The sequence below is a fragment of the Gigantopelta aegis genome, chromosome 14, assembly GCF_016097555.1.
Source record: "Gigantopelta aegis isolate Gae_Host chromosome 14, Gae_host_genome, whole genome shotgun sequence".
NCBI classification, from domain to species: domain Eukaryota; kingdom Metazoa; phylum Mollusca; class Gastropoda; order Neomphalida; family Peltospiridae; genus Gigantopelta; species Gigantopelta aegis.
Genome location: NC_054712.1, coordinates 32,088,392 through 32,104,304, shown reverse-complemented (window position 1 = coordinate 32,104,304; position 15,913 = coordinate 32,088,392). Strand labels below are relative to the sequence as shown.

At 38.0% G+C, this 15,913-nt stretch overlaps 1 protein-coding gene across 1 annotated transcript; it reads left to right on the top strand.

The window, feature by feature from the left end:
- Positions 1 to 3,268: 3,268 nt before the first annotated feature.
- Positions 3,269 to 8,527, top strand: LOC121389189 (dermatopontin-like). The gene is made up of 6 exons (XM_041520793.1): positions 3,269 to 3,274; positions 4,428 to 4,632; positions 5,182 to 5,313; positions 6,458 to 6,584; positions 7,608 to 7,672; positions 8,441 to 8,527. Exons 1-5 carry the CDS (start codon positions 3,269 to 3,271, stop codon positions 7,645 to 7,647), a joined length of 510 nt encoding a protein of 169 aa, XP_041376727.1. The 3' UTR covers positions 7,648 to 7,672; positions 8,441 to 8,527.
- Positions 8,528 to 15,913: the final 7,386 nt, after the last annotated feature.

Genomic DNA, 15,913 nt, shown 5'->3' with positions numbered 1-15,913 from the left:
TCTCTCTCTCTCTCTCTCTCTCTCTCTCTCTCTCTCTCTCTATCTGCCCCTCGCTATTCCCTATTCTGCCTGTCTCCCGGTACCTGTTCCTATCCAGAGCGAGTTTCTTGACTCAGTGGGTAGATGTAAGGCCACTACAGCGACTTCTCTCTCATTAACCACTAACCCACTGTCCTTGACAGACAGCCTAGATAGTTGAGGTAGGTGTGTGTGTGTGTGTGTGTGTGTGTGTGTGTGTGTATGTGTGTGTGTCCGGGGTAGCTTGCTTGAACTGTATAAGCACGAAAATAAATATAAAGAAACAATAACACGTGTTCGGTGTAGGAGCGGGAACCGAGATTCAAGCCATGTAGGCCTATGTATCTTGCGTTAACCACACCCACCACTGAATCCGGTTTATGTCAACATAACAGACTTCTCCGTACGGCGTGATTGACAAACCGGGGCGGGATTTAGGTCAGTCGGTTGAGTGCTCGCTAGATCCATTCAACTGATTGGGTTTTTTTTTTCTTGTTCCATCCAGTGCACCACAACTTGTCAAAGGCTGTGGTATGTGCTTTCCTGTCTATTGCTAAAGTTCTGTTCCGTTCTGTTCTGTTCTGTTCTGTTCTGCTAATGAAAACAATTAGCGGGTTTCCTCTGATGACTACGTGTCAGAATTACCAAATATTTGACATCCAATAACCGATGATTAATTAATCAATATGTCCTAGTGGTGTCGTTAAACAAAACAAACTTTAAGTGTTTTGATTGACAACCGGTCTGGACCAATAATTGATCGTGTTACACAGGCTATGGTCGCAACTTTGTTTGGCAGCCATTATCCGGTTTAACAAAATGACCTCTCCGTACGGCGTGATTGACAAACCGGGGCGGGATTTAGGTCAGTCGGTTGACTGCTCGCCTGAGTTGATCACGTCACTGGATCGAACCACCTCGCTGGATCCATTCAACTGATTGGGTTTTTTTTTCTTGTTCCATCCAGTGCACCACAACTTGTCAAAGGCTGTGGTATGTGCTTTCCTGTCTATTGGAGAATACATATAAAAGATCCCTTCCTGCTAAAGTTCTGTTCCGTTCTGTTCTGTTCTGCTAATGAAAACAATTAGCGGGTTTCTACGTGTCAGAATTACCAAATATTTGACATCCAATAACCGATGATTAATTAATCAATATGTCCTAGTGGTGTCGTTAAACAAAACAAACTTTAAGTGTTTTGATTGACAACCGGTCTGGACCAATAATTGATAGTGTTACACAGGCTATGGTCGCAACTTTGTTTGGCAGCCATTATCTTTAACAAAATGATCTGATCGGTGTGTACAGATTTTGTATAATTAGCGTTAAAATGAGTTAAAATAGTTATTGTCTAACCTAGCAATTGTTGCGACGTGTTCACTGAAGGGGCGTGGTTAACTCATCATACGGAGAGGTCGGTAATAGCTCCGGGTAGGAGAACTCACGCATGTTTTTTTCAGAGAAATGTCAAAACTAGATAATCCCACGCGCCCGGCTTAAATCTCATTGGTTTAATATACAAAACAAACAAATACACGGAAATGATTTAAAGTTTTGCTTCAAGGTTATACTTTTCATTTTATTGTGACGTCTTTCCTTTTTTACCCCCTTGTTTTCTTGTCTTTTTTTTCCTAAAGCATTGCCAAATTCATGCATACATTAATTAAGCTATATAATTTACAACCTTACAATATAATCAAGTAACAAAAATAATGAATCAAAATTTACTAGTTTCATCTTTACCAACGTTTTCAGACGCAAAATGTGGTGACACCGTATATGTCCTTCACCCAGATGTGGCTACTACAATAATTATAATTATTATGTAATATCATGACGGGGGCGGAACGTGGTAAAGCACTCGATTGATGCGCGGTCGGCCTAGGATCGATTCCCGTCGGGGGACCCATTGGGCTATTTCTCGTTCCAGCCAGTGCACCACGACTGGTATATGAAAGGCCGTGGTATGTGCTATCCTGTCTGTGGGATGGTGCATACAAAATATCTCTTGCTACTAATGAACAAATGTAGCGGGTTTCTCTAACGTTTAACATGCAATAGCCGATGAGTATTAAACTAATGTGCTCTAGTGTTGTCGTTATACAAAACAAACGTTAAGTTTAATAACACGACGACGCGTCGTATTACAAATATTATTTTCTGGTAATGACAAATTAAACCTGCGTTCTATTAACGAGCCGTGCGGAATGTTTTGTTATTGTTGTTTTTGGAGTTTTGTTGTTACATGTATTGTTATTTTGGTTATAATTAATAATAGTGGTAGAAATAGTTGTAGTAGTAGTCATAGTAGTAGTAGTAGTAGTAGCAGTATTATTATTAGTAGTAGTGATTGTAGTGGTAGTAGTGGTAGTAGTAGTAGTAGTAGTAGTAGTAGTAGTAGCAGTAGTAATAGTAGTAGTAGTGGTAGTAGTAGTCGTAGTAATAAAAGTAGTAGTAGTAGTCGTAGTAATATAGTAGTAGTAGTCGTAGTAGTAGTAGCATTAGTAGTAGTAGTATCAGCAGTAGTAGTAGTAATAGTAGTAGTAGTAGTAGTAATAGTAGTAGTAGTGGTAGTAGTAATAGTAGTAGTAGTGGTAGTAGTAGTCGTAGTAATAAAAGTAGTAGTAGTAGTCGTAGTAATATAGTAGTAGTAGTCGTAGTAGTAGCATTAGTAGTAGTAGTATCAGCAGTAGTAGTAGTAATAGTAGTAGTAGTAGTAGTAATAGTCGTAGGAGTAGTATCAGTAGTATCAGTAGTAATAGTAGTCGTAGTAGTAGCAGTAATCGTAATCGTAGTAGTAGTAGTAGTGGTCGTATTATTATTATTATTATTATTATTAGTAGTAGTAGTAGTAGTAGTAGTAGTGGTAGTGGTCGTATTATTATTATTATTATTATTATTATTATTATTAGTAGTAGTAGTAGTAGTAGTAGTAGTAGCAGTAGTAGTATTAGTAGCAGTAGTAGTAATAGTAGTAGCAGCATTATGACAGTCATTTTGGATTTGCAGTCTAATACACTTATATTTGTTTGTGTTCATACTTCTTAGCCGGATGAAAGAAAACTTGGTTAATTATGTACAAGGAGTATTTCGTGTTTTATGTGTTTGTTTAAAAGACATTAATACACCTACTGGATTTGTGTCACCTGGTAATTAATGGTGTGTTTATCAGGGAGTCCAGGATGTTCCGATCATCTATAAAAGTGACGAGTTTTCGTCAAACTGATACACCTCAAACTACAGCCGTGAAATGAAGGTAAACCAAATATGTCTTACGTGTGTTGCTTGCTGTGTAAATTACATTTGTTATTTACTTTTCCAAAAATGTATTTTGTTGTTTTGCTTTTGTTTGTTTTGGGTTTTTTTTGTAATGTTTTGTTTTGTTTTATTGTTATTTTTTGTATTTGTTTGTTTGGGTTTTTTGTTGGGTTTTTGTTGTTGTTGTTGTTATTGTGTTTTGTTGGGTTTTTTTTTTTTAGGAGGAAGGGGTTCGTAAAAATATAAAGTAGGAAAGTAGAATAAATATAAATAAATATGAAATATAAATATGAAATATAAATATTAAATGTGATATTTAAAGAGGAATTTTCTGTTCAAGCTGAAACATATTTTTGACAATTGATAATATTTTCCAGCATCTGATTTATACGAGTTCGTGATATTTTTCAATTATTAATCTATCTGACAGTTGATACTATTTTACAGTTTCTTGTCTATATAACAGTTCATGATAATTTACAGCTATTGATCTATCAGACAGATGACAATATTTTACAGTTACGTGTATATTTGACAGTTCGGGATATTTTTCAGTACAGTTGATGACATTTTACAGTTACTGACCTAGTGCTTATAAAAGTGCTTATAAAACGTTTAGAGTCTAGACTCGAGACTAATAGTGTGGGGGCGGAACGTAGCCCAGTGAGAACGCGCTCGCTTGATGCGTGGTCGGTCTGGGATCGATCCCCGTCGATGGGCCCATTGGGCTATCTCTCTCGTTCCAGCCAGTACACCACAACTGGTATATCAAAGGCCGTGGTATGTGCTATCCTGTCTGTGGGATGGTGCATATACAAAAATCCCTTGCTACTAATGAAAAAATTTAGCGGGTTTCCTCTCTAAGACTTCTGGTCACAATTACCAAATGTTTTGACATCCAATAGCCGATGATTAAGAGATCAGTGTGCTCTAGTGGTGTCGTAAACAAAACAAACTTCCAATAGAGTCTGAGACACTAATGTCATGACAACGCCATACAAATTGTATTCATATGACGTCATTAGAGATTGAGTCTCGACGACTAAAGTTTACTACTACGACAAAAGTTTTATAAGCACGGGCCCTGGTCAATGTGAATTTTTCAATTTTAATTACTGGTTTCTATGCATATGTTTAATTATTATTTTTAGCTACTGGCCTGTGTTGCCGTTTTTGTGTGTATTGTTGGCAGTGTCCACTGCTGGGAAAACTGGTGGGATCGACCATTTCAATTCAGTTGTCCATCTGGTGAAAGTTTGAGACGAATCAACAGTCAACATAGCAACCGTTACGAAGACAGACTGTGGAAATTTGACTGCATACACACTGGAGCTAAAGCGGCCTGTGTGTGGTCAGGTTGGTTATTTTATTTTTATAACACACACGCACGCACAGGCACGCACGCACGCAAAGACACATACAAACGCTTTCTATTTTCATACACACATTCATATGAAGATATTAATAAATGAATCGTTGGAAGGTAGGTGGGGGTAGCCCAGTGGTAAAGCGCTCGCTGGTTACGCGGTCGGTTTGGGATCGCTTCCCGTCGGTGGGCCCATTGGGCTATTTCTCGTTCCAGCCATTGCACCACGACTGGTATATCAAAGGCCGTGGTATGTGCTATCATGTCTGTGGGATTGTGCATAAAAAAAGATCCTTTGCTACTAATGGGAAAATGTAGCAGGTTTCCTCTGTAAGACTATATGTCAAAATTACAAATGTTTCACACCCAATAGCCGATGATTAATAAATCAATGTGCTCTTGTGGTGTGTTAAACAAATTAGTCTACGAGTCAAAAATAACCAAATGTTTGACATTCAATATCCGATCGTTAATATATCAATGTTTCGAAAACCTTTAAAATTTTCTTTATGTTTTTATTGTTGTTGGTTTTCCTCCAGGCTATGTTAACGGTTTTGACGACCCGCTACTGTTCCAATGCGCAAACAATGGAGTCATCACCGGAATCGGCAGTTACCATAGCAACCCCACGGAGGATAGACGTTTCAAGTTCCGCTGCTGTTCTATCCCAGGTAGCTTTGGTCTCACTACACAGATGTCATCGGCCATTGAAATCCATGTAAAATTGCCCAATTTCAAATTAAGATTGCCAATAGATTGCGAACATTTTTTTTTTTCCATCTAAAAAATTGAGAACACTTTCATCACAGGTTTTTGCTATATGACCGCATCTGGCTGTAGTACCGGTCCAAAACATCTGTCCAGGGACCTATTCATATCGGCCGCCTCTCCTGATAGACACCCATGTCCCAAAGGATCAAAACAAAATGATACAAAATAACATGGGCAAAATCCAGCCAGAAGGCTTACCATTGAAAATACAAATTGTTTGAATTCTTCCCCAATTACTAGAAGTGAATACGTGAACCACAACATATGTCACAGTTAGGAACTGTAGTGGGCCGTGATCAATGAACTCTCAAATGGAAGTCACCTCTATAGTGAGACCTTAATAAATACGGTAAACGACGACAGTTATTTGAGAATCTTCATCTGGGATTTTAGAATACCAGCCTCTGGCTTCATAAATGCCCACGTATGTTTTTTGTCTGTTTCTTTTTATTTTTAAAATATTTTTTCAATAACTTTTACATCCATAAAATCACCCAGACGTTTGCGGACAGGACATGCTGTTGGTGACGTCATGAGATCGTGGTCAAGGCAAACATAAGCTTACGAGACGGGGGTGGGGGTCATGGGAGGGCATCTGGCCCCCTGGTGCTGGAGAAAAGCCTCAAATTCTGGCAAAAACGACAGATATTCGGGCAAAATGAGCTAGCGTGAAATCAATCTCATTAAAATCGGCTCCACTGGAAATTAAAGACCCAGTGGAGCTGATTTTAATCAGATTGGCCTGAAATGTTTTTACCACGTATTTCTAAAATATTAGTTGTAGTTGATGTAAAACTGCGTAGTGGTTCGTATGCATCCCTATATAACTGTTTGGTAGCAATCCTAATATAAATAAATGTTGTTATCCAGATTCGGGCATTTTCATTTAATTCGGGCAAAAATCAGCCTGCTCCCTAATTTAAATTGTTGTGTTGTGTTTAGATTTATATAGTTTTTGGTATATAGCTATTTTTAGACATTTCAATTATAAAATATCAGATTAGAAATAAATAGTAATTAATGTTCTTCTTCTTTTTTTTTCAGGGAAAACTTTGAAGAACTGTAGATTTTCTACCAGCTACCATAACACTTTTGATAACGATCTCAACTATTATATTCCTAGCAACAAGGTTCTGAAGGGCGCTTTCAGTTACCATAGTAACCGTCATGAGTAAGTACAATAGTTTCGCCCACCCGGACACGCCTAGAGCCGGGCCTGTGCTTATACAACTTTAGACGCTGGACTCGAATCTTTAATGACGTCACATGTATGCAATTTGTATGGTGTTGCCATGGCGATAAAGTATCAGACTCTGTTAGTCTTGAGTTTAGACTATAAAAGTGTCCTGGCTTGGTCTTAAGAAATGACCAACGCCAAAACGTGTGCCCACGACAGGCGTGCACTACAACAGCTTGTTTGGAACGTTCAAGTTAAATAATTAATTAATATTTTATGCCCCACCCCCGCCTCTCCCATCAGTGTGATCGATTTTGGAAGAGGCATTGGTTTATACGTTAAGCGTTCGTATCTGGGATAACCACAGTTAATCTACAGTGAGATGTCTTTTTTGGGAGCCAGCCACACTCATGCACCATACAGTTGCTCCACGATTAGCTTATGAATGGTATGGTATGTGCTACCATGTCTAATATCTCTTCCAGCTCTATAGGTAAAAGTAGCCTGCATGGCTTTCTCTCTCTACCTCTTTGTCTCTCTCTCTCTCTCTCTCTCTCTCTCTCTCTCTCTCTCTCTCTCTCTCTCTCTCTCTCTCTCTCTCTCCCAAATGTCGAAATTACAATGTTAGAGACACTATATAGTCTTAAACGTCATTAAACAAATATTTATAAATTAACAAATGTTTGACATCCAATAGCCGATGATTGTTATATCAATGTGCTCTAGTGGTGTCGTTAAACAAATCAAAATTTAACTTTAAATACATATTCCGCTTTTATTTCCTTTACAATGGGTGCATTGAGTGATACTAGTCTTAATATTATTGCGTTTGGAAAGTATATTCTTCCCCTGACCTACTTTCAGCACATCATACATTTTATGTATGGCTGATTATGAAAGCCAATTTGGTGTGTATTTCAGATGTAATATACGATAAACAGACCATTAATGGTCATTAGTTAATTGGATATTTTCTGACATATATTTTTAAAATATTGTTCCCCTCCGGTTTTTCAGAGACAGGCGTTGGAAGTTTGAAGTATGTGACAAACCCTAAACAGTCTGAGAAATATTAAACGTGGGTAAGTAAAAAAAAAAAATCAATTAGATTTAAATATTTATTCTTATCATCCAATAACTGGTTTTATAAATGTCTTACATACCCGATGGAGATAACACTTGGACCAACTAGCAGTCGTTAAACATAAAGAAATCCTAGGTTTTAACCCTCACATCCTCATTCCGATAATGGATAATGATTCTCACACTATCAGAAGAAACTATGAAATTTATATTACATGGCAATAAGCACATATGATGGATATCGATTTAAGATATCTGGGGCCTAATTCACTAAACTCTCGTAACTTTGCAATCTCGCAGTGTAATGCTAAAACAGACTTGCAAAGAGGATACTTTGTTGTCTAGCAGAGCCTAAGAGACCTTTGTGAATTAGGCTCCTGATTGGCAACTCCATTTAAAGACTCATAATATAGACTGGATGTGGCGCTTACTAAAAATCGAAATTAGTTTCAATGGGAACACCTATAGACTGTGTGTGCGCGTCTGTGTTTGTGTGTGCGCGCGTGCGCGCGTGTGTGTGTTTGTGTGCGCGCGCGTGTTTGTTTGTGTGTGTGTGTGTGTGTGTGTGTGTGTGTGTGTGTGTATGTTTGTGTGTGAGTGTATTTATATGTTTGCGAGCGCGTGTTTGTTGGACTGCTACTGGTATTTAGTGTAAAAAGAACTATTTTGAGTTTGTCCTAGGACGCAGGCATTTTAATATACTGACTGTTCTAAGTTAATTAATTAGTTAAACTGATTGTTGTTTTGTGTTTCTCTTTCTTTGACAGATGATGGTAGCAAACGCTCCATGAAACAAACCATAATGACGATTGACAATGTGTCAGAGAATCTGAATAAAGCAATTACCACGTGTTTCCTCTGTGTTATATATTTTGTCTTATACAAACAACATATATTTGGAGTTTAAAATAATGTCACTACTATACTTGTTTCACGGTCCCTTAACACAATTTAAGCTATAGCTATATTTATGTCCAATGCAAGTATCCGACTACCAACTGTCACGACGGTTTTGGCCAACTGTCCAGGTGCTAGTTTGAGCACTCGTACAACTCGGTGATCAACGTACACATCTTCGACTACCGACTAGTTAATCTGAACCCACCAGTCGTCAGTTCGGAGTGGGAAAAAGTACAACACAACTGTCGAGTTAGCCAACTCCGTCGTGACAGTTGATCGTTTGAGACTAGCATAACACACGGTTATTTCGACGCTTGGTCCATCAAGAGAGAGAACTCGCCTTTTCAGTGTTAGGACGGGAGCTAGCTCAGTTGGCTGCAGAGCGCTTGCCTGAGGTGCTTGAGTCACAGGATCGAACCCCCTCGGTGAACCCATTCAATGAATGTTTTTTTGTTTTTTTTAATTTTTAACTCTTCCCAACCACTGCAACTCGACTGGTATATCATAGACAATGGTATGTGCTGTCCTGTTTGTGGGAAAGTGCATATTAAAGATCCCATGCTGTTAATGGAAAAGGCTCCAACCCAGAGCGAGTTCTTAGGGGCACAATGGGTAGGTGTAAGGCCACTACACCCTCTTCTCTCTCATTAACCAACTAACAAGTAATCCACTGTCTTGGACAGACAGCCCAGATAGCTGAGCCCCTGCGTGTGCTGTAACCTCATCGTGGTGCAGGGGTGTAACATTCTCTTTGAGAATGGCCAATACAGCACAAAATTGAAGTTTTGAGTAGGATTCAGTATCCGTAAGAGTCTGTGATATTTGTGTTTTTGCACAGTTCTTTACACTGCTTTTGTTTATGTCTTGATTTTTTATATTGATGTTGATCATCACTTTATTTATTTGCATTACCATAGTTTGACACCCAATAGCCGATGTATTTTTCGTGCTGGGGTGTCGTTAAACATTCATTCATTCATTCATCCATTCATTAGATAGCTGAGGTGTATGCCCAGGACAGCGTGCTTAAACCTTAATTGGATATAAGCACGATAATTATAAGAAATGAAATGATATTTACTCACTGCCTTATTTTCTTCAATAAAACATTTAATCGGTTATTTAAAATTGTGGTGAATAGTTTAGAGATGCAACAGAGCAACGTTATTGGTTTATAATTTCCTGGTAATTAACGATTTCCTTTATTTTTAAAAATGGGTTTAATTATTCCAGTCAACCATTCATTAGGAAAACCACTATTGTCGAAGATTATGTTAAACAGTTTACTATAGATTGCTTGCACCATGCCGGCAGTTGTTTTAATATATTCATTAATTATATTATTGATTCCAGGCGCCTTATCGTTTTGTAGACGTTTCATAGCATTAAATATTTTGTGTTCTTCAATCTTGTTGTTTAAAACATTTTCACTATCTGAGTTATCCAAGTTTATTTTTTGTTTCGTCATCGTCAGATTCGCCTTTGTTTAAAGTTTGGAAAAAAAACATAGAAATCATCTAACGGTGGTAAGTTATTATCTTCGTTAGGTGTTTTAAGTAGTTTGTAAAAAGATAGAAATCATCTAACGGTGGTAAGTTATTATCTTCGTTGGGTGTTTTAAGTAGTTTGTAAAAAGATAGAAATCATCTAACGGTGGTAAGTTATTATCTTCGTTAGGTGTTTTAAGTAGTTTGTAAAAAGCTTTTGGGTCGTTTGTTCTCAGTTGTCGCATTTGTTTTTCTATATTAAATCTTTGGACGGAATGTTCACTTGCCCCATCAACCTCTAAGCAGATTCGATTCAGCAACCAGACAATCGGCATTCACACACTTGGCAACTATATGAATCGTATGTTCACAACAGCTGCACTGCCAAATAAATACACGAACAATTCAGGAAAGAAATGTATTTTCATCTCACTGTCTGCCATTCGTCGAGTTTCTTTACTTTATGGTCTAATATCTAATTTAATATTACTTTCAAAGGAATTAATGGAGACGGAGATCTAGCTTAGTGGTAGAGCGCTCAACTCACACATGTGAAGAATCCGGCCGCATTCACGTTTTCGTGAAATATGCGTTCACTATGTTTTCACCATGTACCATGAAAACGCATTTTTCACTTCCCACAATACACCCTAAAAAGATGACTAAATGTAGCGAAAACGCATTTTTCAGATTAATCTCAATTAAAGATATTTTATTACGCTCTCACCTCGGCTATATTCGTGCTTATATCTAATTAAGGTTCAGGAACGCTCTCCATGGGACACAAGCCAGCTGTCTAGTCTGGTGATAACATTATTGTTAGTAGGCTAGAGGAAACACGCTACCGCCACATAGGTTATTCTTCTTCTTTATTATTATTATTTTTTAATAGCCCAGTGGTAAAGTGCTCGATTTGGGATAGAGCCCCGTCGGTGAACCCATTGCGTTATTTGTTGTTCTGGCCAATGCACAACAACTGGTATATCACAGGCCGTGTTATGTGTTATCCTGTCTGTGGGATGGTGCATGTAGAAAATCCCTCGCTACTAGTCGAAACATGTAGCGGGTTTCCTCTCTGAGACTATATGTAAAAGTTACCAAATGTTTGACATCCAATAGCCAATGATTCGTAAATCAATGTACTCTACTGGTCGTTAAACAAACCAAACTTTTAAACTTTTTTTAAATAGTAGAATATTTTTTATGAACTTTCCCACAGTCGAGGTGCATTGTGGAGAAGTTTAGAGATGCAACAGAGCAACGTTATTGGTCTATAATTTTCTGGTAATTAACGATTTCCTTTATTTATAAAAATGTGTTTAATTAATCCAGTCAACCATTCATTAGGAAAAACACTATTGTCGAAGATTATGTTAAACAGTTTACTATAGATTAGTAGCACCATATGCCGGCAGTTGTTTTAATATATTCATTAATGACAGTATCGATTCCAGGTGCCTTACCGTTTTTCAGTTCTTTTATAGCATTTAATATTTCATTTTCTTCAATCCTACTGTTTAAAACATTTTCACTATCTGAGTCTATGTTATTGAAGTTTATTTTGGTTTCGTTATCGTCCGATTCGCCTTTGTTAAGAGTTTGGAAAAAAAGATAGAAATCATCTAACAGTGGTAAGTTATTATCTTCGTTAGGTGTTTTAAGTAGTTTGTAAAAAGATAGAAATCATCTAACGGTGGTAAGTTATTATCTTCGATGGGTGTTTTAAGTAGTTTGTAAAAAGATAGAAATCATCTAACGGTGGTAAGTTATTATCTTCGTTGGGTGTTTTAAGTAGTTTGTAAAAAGATAGAAATCATCTAACGGTGGTAAGTTATTATCTTCGTTAGGTGTTTTAAGTAGTTTGTAAAAAGATTTTGGGTCGTTTGTTCTCAGTTGTCGCATTTGTTTTTCTATATTAAATCTTTGGACGGAATGTTCACTTGCCCCTTCAACCTCTGAGCAGATTCGATTCAGCAACCAGACAATCGGCATTCACACGCTTGGCAACTATATGAATCGTATGTTCACAACAGCTGCACTGCCAAATAAATACACGAACAATTCAGGAAAGAAATGTATTTTCATCTCACTGTCTGCCATTCGTCGAGTTTCTTTACTTTATGGTCTAATATCTAATTTAATATTACTTTCAAAGGAATTAATGGAGACGGAGATCTAGCTTAGTGGTAGAGCGCTCAACTCACACATGTGAAGAATCCGGCCGCATTCACGTTTTCGTGAAATATGCGTTCGCTATGTTTTCGACACCATGTTATTTCGACTGCCAAATAAATACACGAACAATTCAGGAAAGAAATGTATTTTCATCTCACTGTCTGCCATTTGTCGCATTTGTTTTTCAATAATAAATCTTTGGACGGAATGTTCTTTCAATAAGGACTTTTTATATGTTTTACTTGCATTAATTAATCTTTGTTTATTTTTCTAAAGTTTTTCTTGACTTTTACGTTTTTTTGGCCTCATGATATTTTCCGCGGAGAACTTAACAACTGTGTGTCTTACAGAACAGTAATTGGTTACCTTTGAGTTTTACACGTCGCTTGATCGTGCAAGATCGTGCATGACCTAGAGTCGATTCAACTGCATCTAAAAATAGATTTTCCATCACCTCTGTTGCGGTATCGACACGTGTTTGAATGTCAACGGACTGAATGAATGAATGAATGTTTAACGACACCCCAGCACGAAAAATACATCGGCTATTGGGTGTCAAACTATGGTAATGGAAACAAACAAGGTGATGATCAACATCAACAGAAAAATTCAAGATATAAATAAAAACAGTGTAAAGAACCGTGCAAAAATACAAATACAAGTATCACAGATAAGATACTGACTTTTATTCTAAACTTCAATTTGTGCTGTATTGGCCATTCTCAAAGAGAATGTTACACCCCTGCACCACGGTGAGGTTACAGCACGCGCAGGGGGTCAACGGACTGATTATCAAACATTGTGGATATGATTTCCAGTGAGTTCTGGTTAATTTTGTTTTAAAATTCTGTTGATTTTTCGGGTTACCATTTACTAGGCTTTTTTGTTAGCTGAATATGTCATACATTTAGAAGTATCGTTACCATTAACATGTTTATCAACATTTAAAGTTACAGTGTCTGGTTACCATATACTAATATCATGCACAAATATGAAATACAAGTTCAACTGCACTTTAAACAAAATCGTGTGTGTTCGCTATGAACGGAGAACGTCAAAAGTATACGCTTGATTCGTCGCCTGTGCGGCCATTGCTCGGCAAACCACAAACGACAGCCTGTTGTCAATTTCAGTTAACAGGTGCGTTTGCGGATTTTAAATTGTAGGGTTCGTCTCAAAAAATGAAATGAGAATTCTTGCGCTGTACAAAGAACGTTCGATTGAGGATACGTACTATTCTTTCGTTAAAACCGGTTTTGATCTTGAAAATGTACTATCAACAATCGTACCTTCCTATTTAAGAATTAATATTTTATAAAGTGTTAGTAGAACTTTCAAAGTATAGTTTGTATAACACATTGATCATGTATATATTTTTAATAAAATATACTAAAGTAGAAAATGACCGTTTTCACTTTTTAATTTTACGTGTGGTAAAATCGACAAATTCAAATAAATATTATTTCGTTTGGAAAGGGTAAAGTTTGTTTTGTTTAACGACATCAGTGTTAGAGCATATTGATTTAATAATCATCTGCTTTTGGATGTCAAACGTTTGGTAATTTTGACATATAATCTAAGAGAGGAAACGGGCGCATGTGCAGGGGGGAGGGTATTGGGGGTCGAAACCCTTTCCTGACCAAGATAAAAAAAAATATATATATATTTTCTGGGGAACATGGCCCTATATAGACTTTACTCAACACAGTCTATAACCCCCAACCCCGCTGAAATCCCTGCACACGCGCCTTTGAAACCCGCTACCTTTTAAAAATATTTTTTTTTTTTTTTTTTAGCAAGGGATCATTTATATGTACCATCCCACAGACAGGATATCACATACCATGGCCTTTTATATACCAGTCATGGCGCACTGGCTGGAACAATCCCGCCGATGGCGATCGATCCTAGACCGACTGCGCATTAAAAAAAACCCCACCACATTTTTAGGTCTAAGTAATGAATAGAAATAACATATAGTCTTCATAAATGTTACGTATATCGAACATACCGCCCTCTTCCTCTACCCCTAGAGCGTTACGTAATTATTAAAAAACCCTTACATGTATCGGTATGCCAACCGCTGGTCACTGTCAAAATTTCAAGGCAAATCCCCCACCGACCCCTGGAAAGGTATTGTACCATACCTCTATGGATATAAATATAATTTGGAGGTATGAGACGACCCCTCAATCAAGACAGTTAAATTTGTTCAAAATCACGTGAGAAGCTCAGCGCCTGCGCAAATCGCGTAAATTCCCAGCCAGTGGTATAATCAACAACATTGCTACCTTTAGTCAATTTTCCTATGTGTTTATCATGCTCTAATCTGCCATTTATTATATATAAATGTGTGATTTACATATATTTAATAGTTTAATGCCATGACTGTTTATTTTGCCTATATCTTGACTTGCTCTTTCTATGGGTATATTATATGATTCTAATTTGTATACGTTATTAAAAAAATCTAACATATCATTTTCCATGTTGTTTAGTATGTCAATGTCTGTATCAATTACAGTGTAATCTGGGAAACAATTTGTTCTAGCATTAAAATCTCCTAGTAGTAAAAGTGGGCTATGTTGTTCTATGTGTTCAATAAGTTCACTTTCAATGTCAAAAACATATTCTTTATATATATATATACTACTCAAAAGAATTTAAGGGTCAAAAATTTATAACCAAATAAGTTTCAGAGTGTATTAGATTGATGATGTAAACTACACCAACAATTTTATTTATTGTTCCATATTTACAAAAAACCCACAGATAAACGTAACTGTATACAAGAAAGTCACATGACATGCTGTCAAAGTTGAAGGTTGTCAAACATGGATTTTACACATTAGAACATTCGTTTAATAGTGTGTGAATCCACCCCTGGCGCGAATACACTCGACACATCGTTGCCTCGTGCTGTTGATCAGACGTCTGAAGAACTCTTGGGGAATGGCCTGCCACTCTGCCATAAGAAGTTGACCCAGATCATGAAGGTTGGCCGGAGGGGCATGGTTATCCCGAACTCTCCTGCCTAATTCGTCCCAGGCGTACTCTATTGGGGCCAAGTCAGGCGAATATACTGGCCAATCCATCCTGGCGATACCTGGTTGTCTGAGAAAGTCCGTTACCACCCTGGCGCGGTGGGGTCTGGCATTGTCATCCTGCAGAACTGCCCCGCCGCCAATCTGCTGAAGGCCTGGGAGAACCAACGGCCGGATAATCTCATTAAGATAGCGGATTCCATTCAGATTGCCATCCACCACATAGAGGGGGGTCCTGTGGTGGATAGAGATGCCGCCCCACACCATGACGCTGCCACCACCGAACCGGTGACGTTGTCTAACGTTAACGTCAGCGAAGCGCTCCCCAGGACATCTGTAGACACGAACCCGACCGTCGTTGAACTGGAGACTAAACCTGGACTCATCAGTGAACATCACTCGACCCCACTGAACACGTTGCCACCGCAGATGAAGCGTGCACCAGTGACGTCTGGCCGTTCTGTGACGTGGTAGGAGTGGTGGTCGAACAGCCTGGCGACGGCAGCGTAGATTATTGGCTCTCAGACGATTGCGTATGGTTTGATCAAACACTAGAGTTCCAGTCGCAGTCCGCAGATTGTCACGTAATCGGCGTGCAGTGGTTGTGCGTTGACGTAGAGCCATATTGGTGATG

What these genes read in the sequence shown, in the direction of transcription:
- LOC121389189 (XM_041520793.1), top strand. An exon ending in AGCGGCCTGTGTGTGGTCAG is followed by an intron (nt 4,633 to 5,181) that starts GTTGGTTATTTT and finishes GTTTTCCTCCAG; the next exon opens with GCTATGTTAACGGTTTTGAC. An exon ending in CCGCTGCTGTTCTATCCCAG is followed by an intron (nt 5,314 to 6,457) that starts GTAGCTTTGGTC and finishes TTTTTTTTTCAG; the next exon opens with GGAAAACTTTGAAGAACTGT.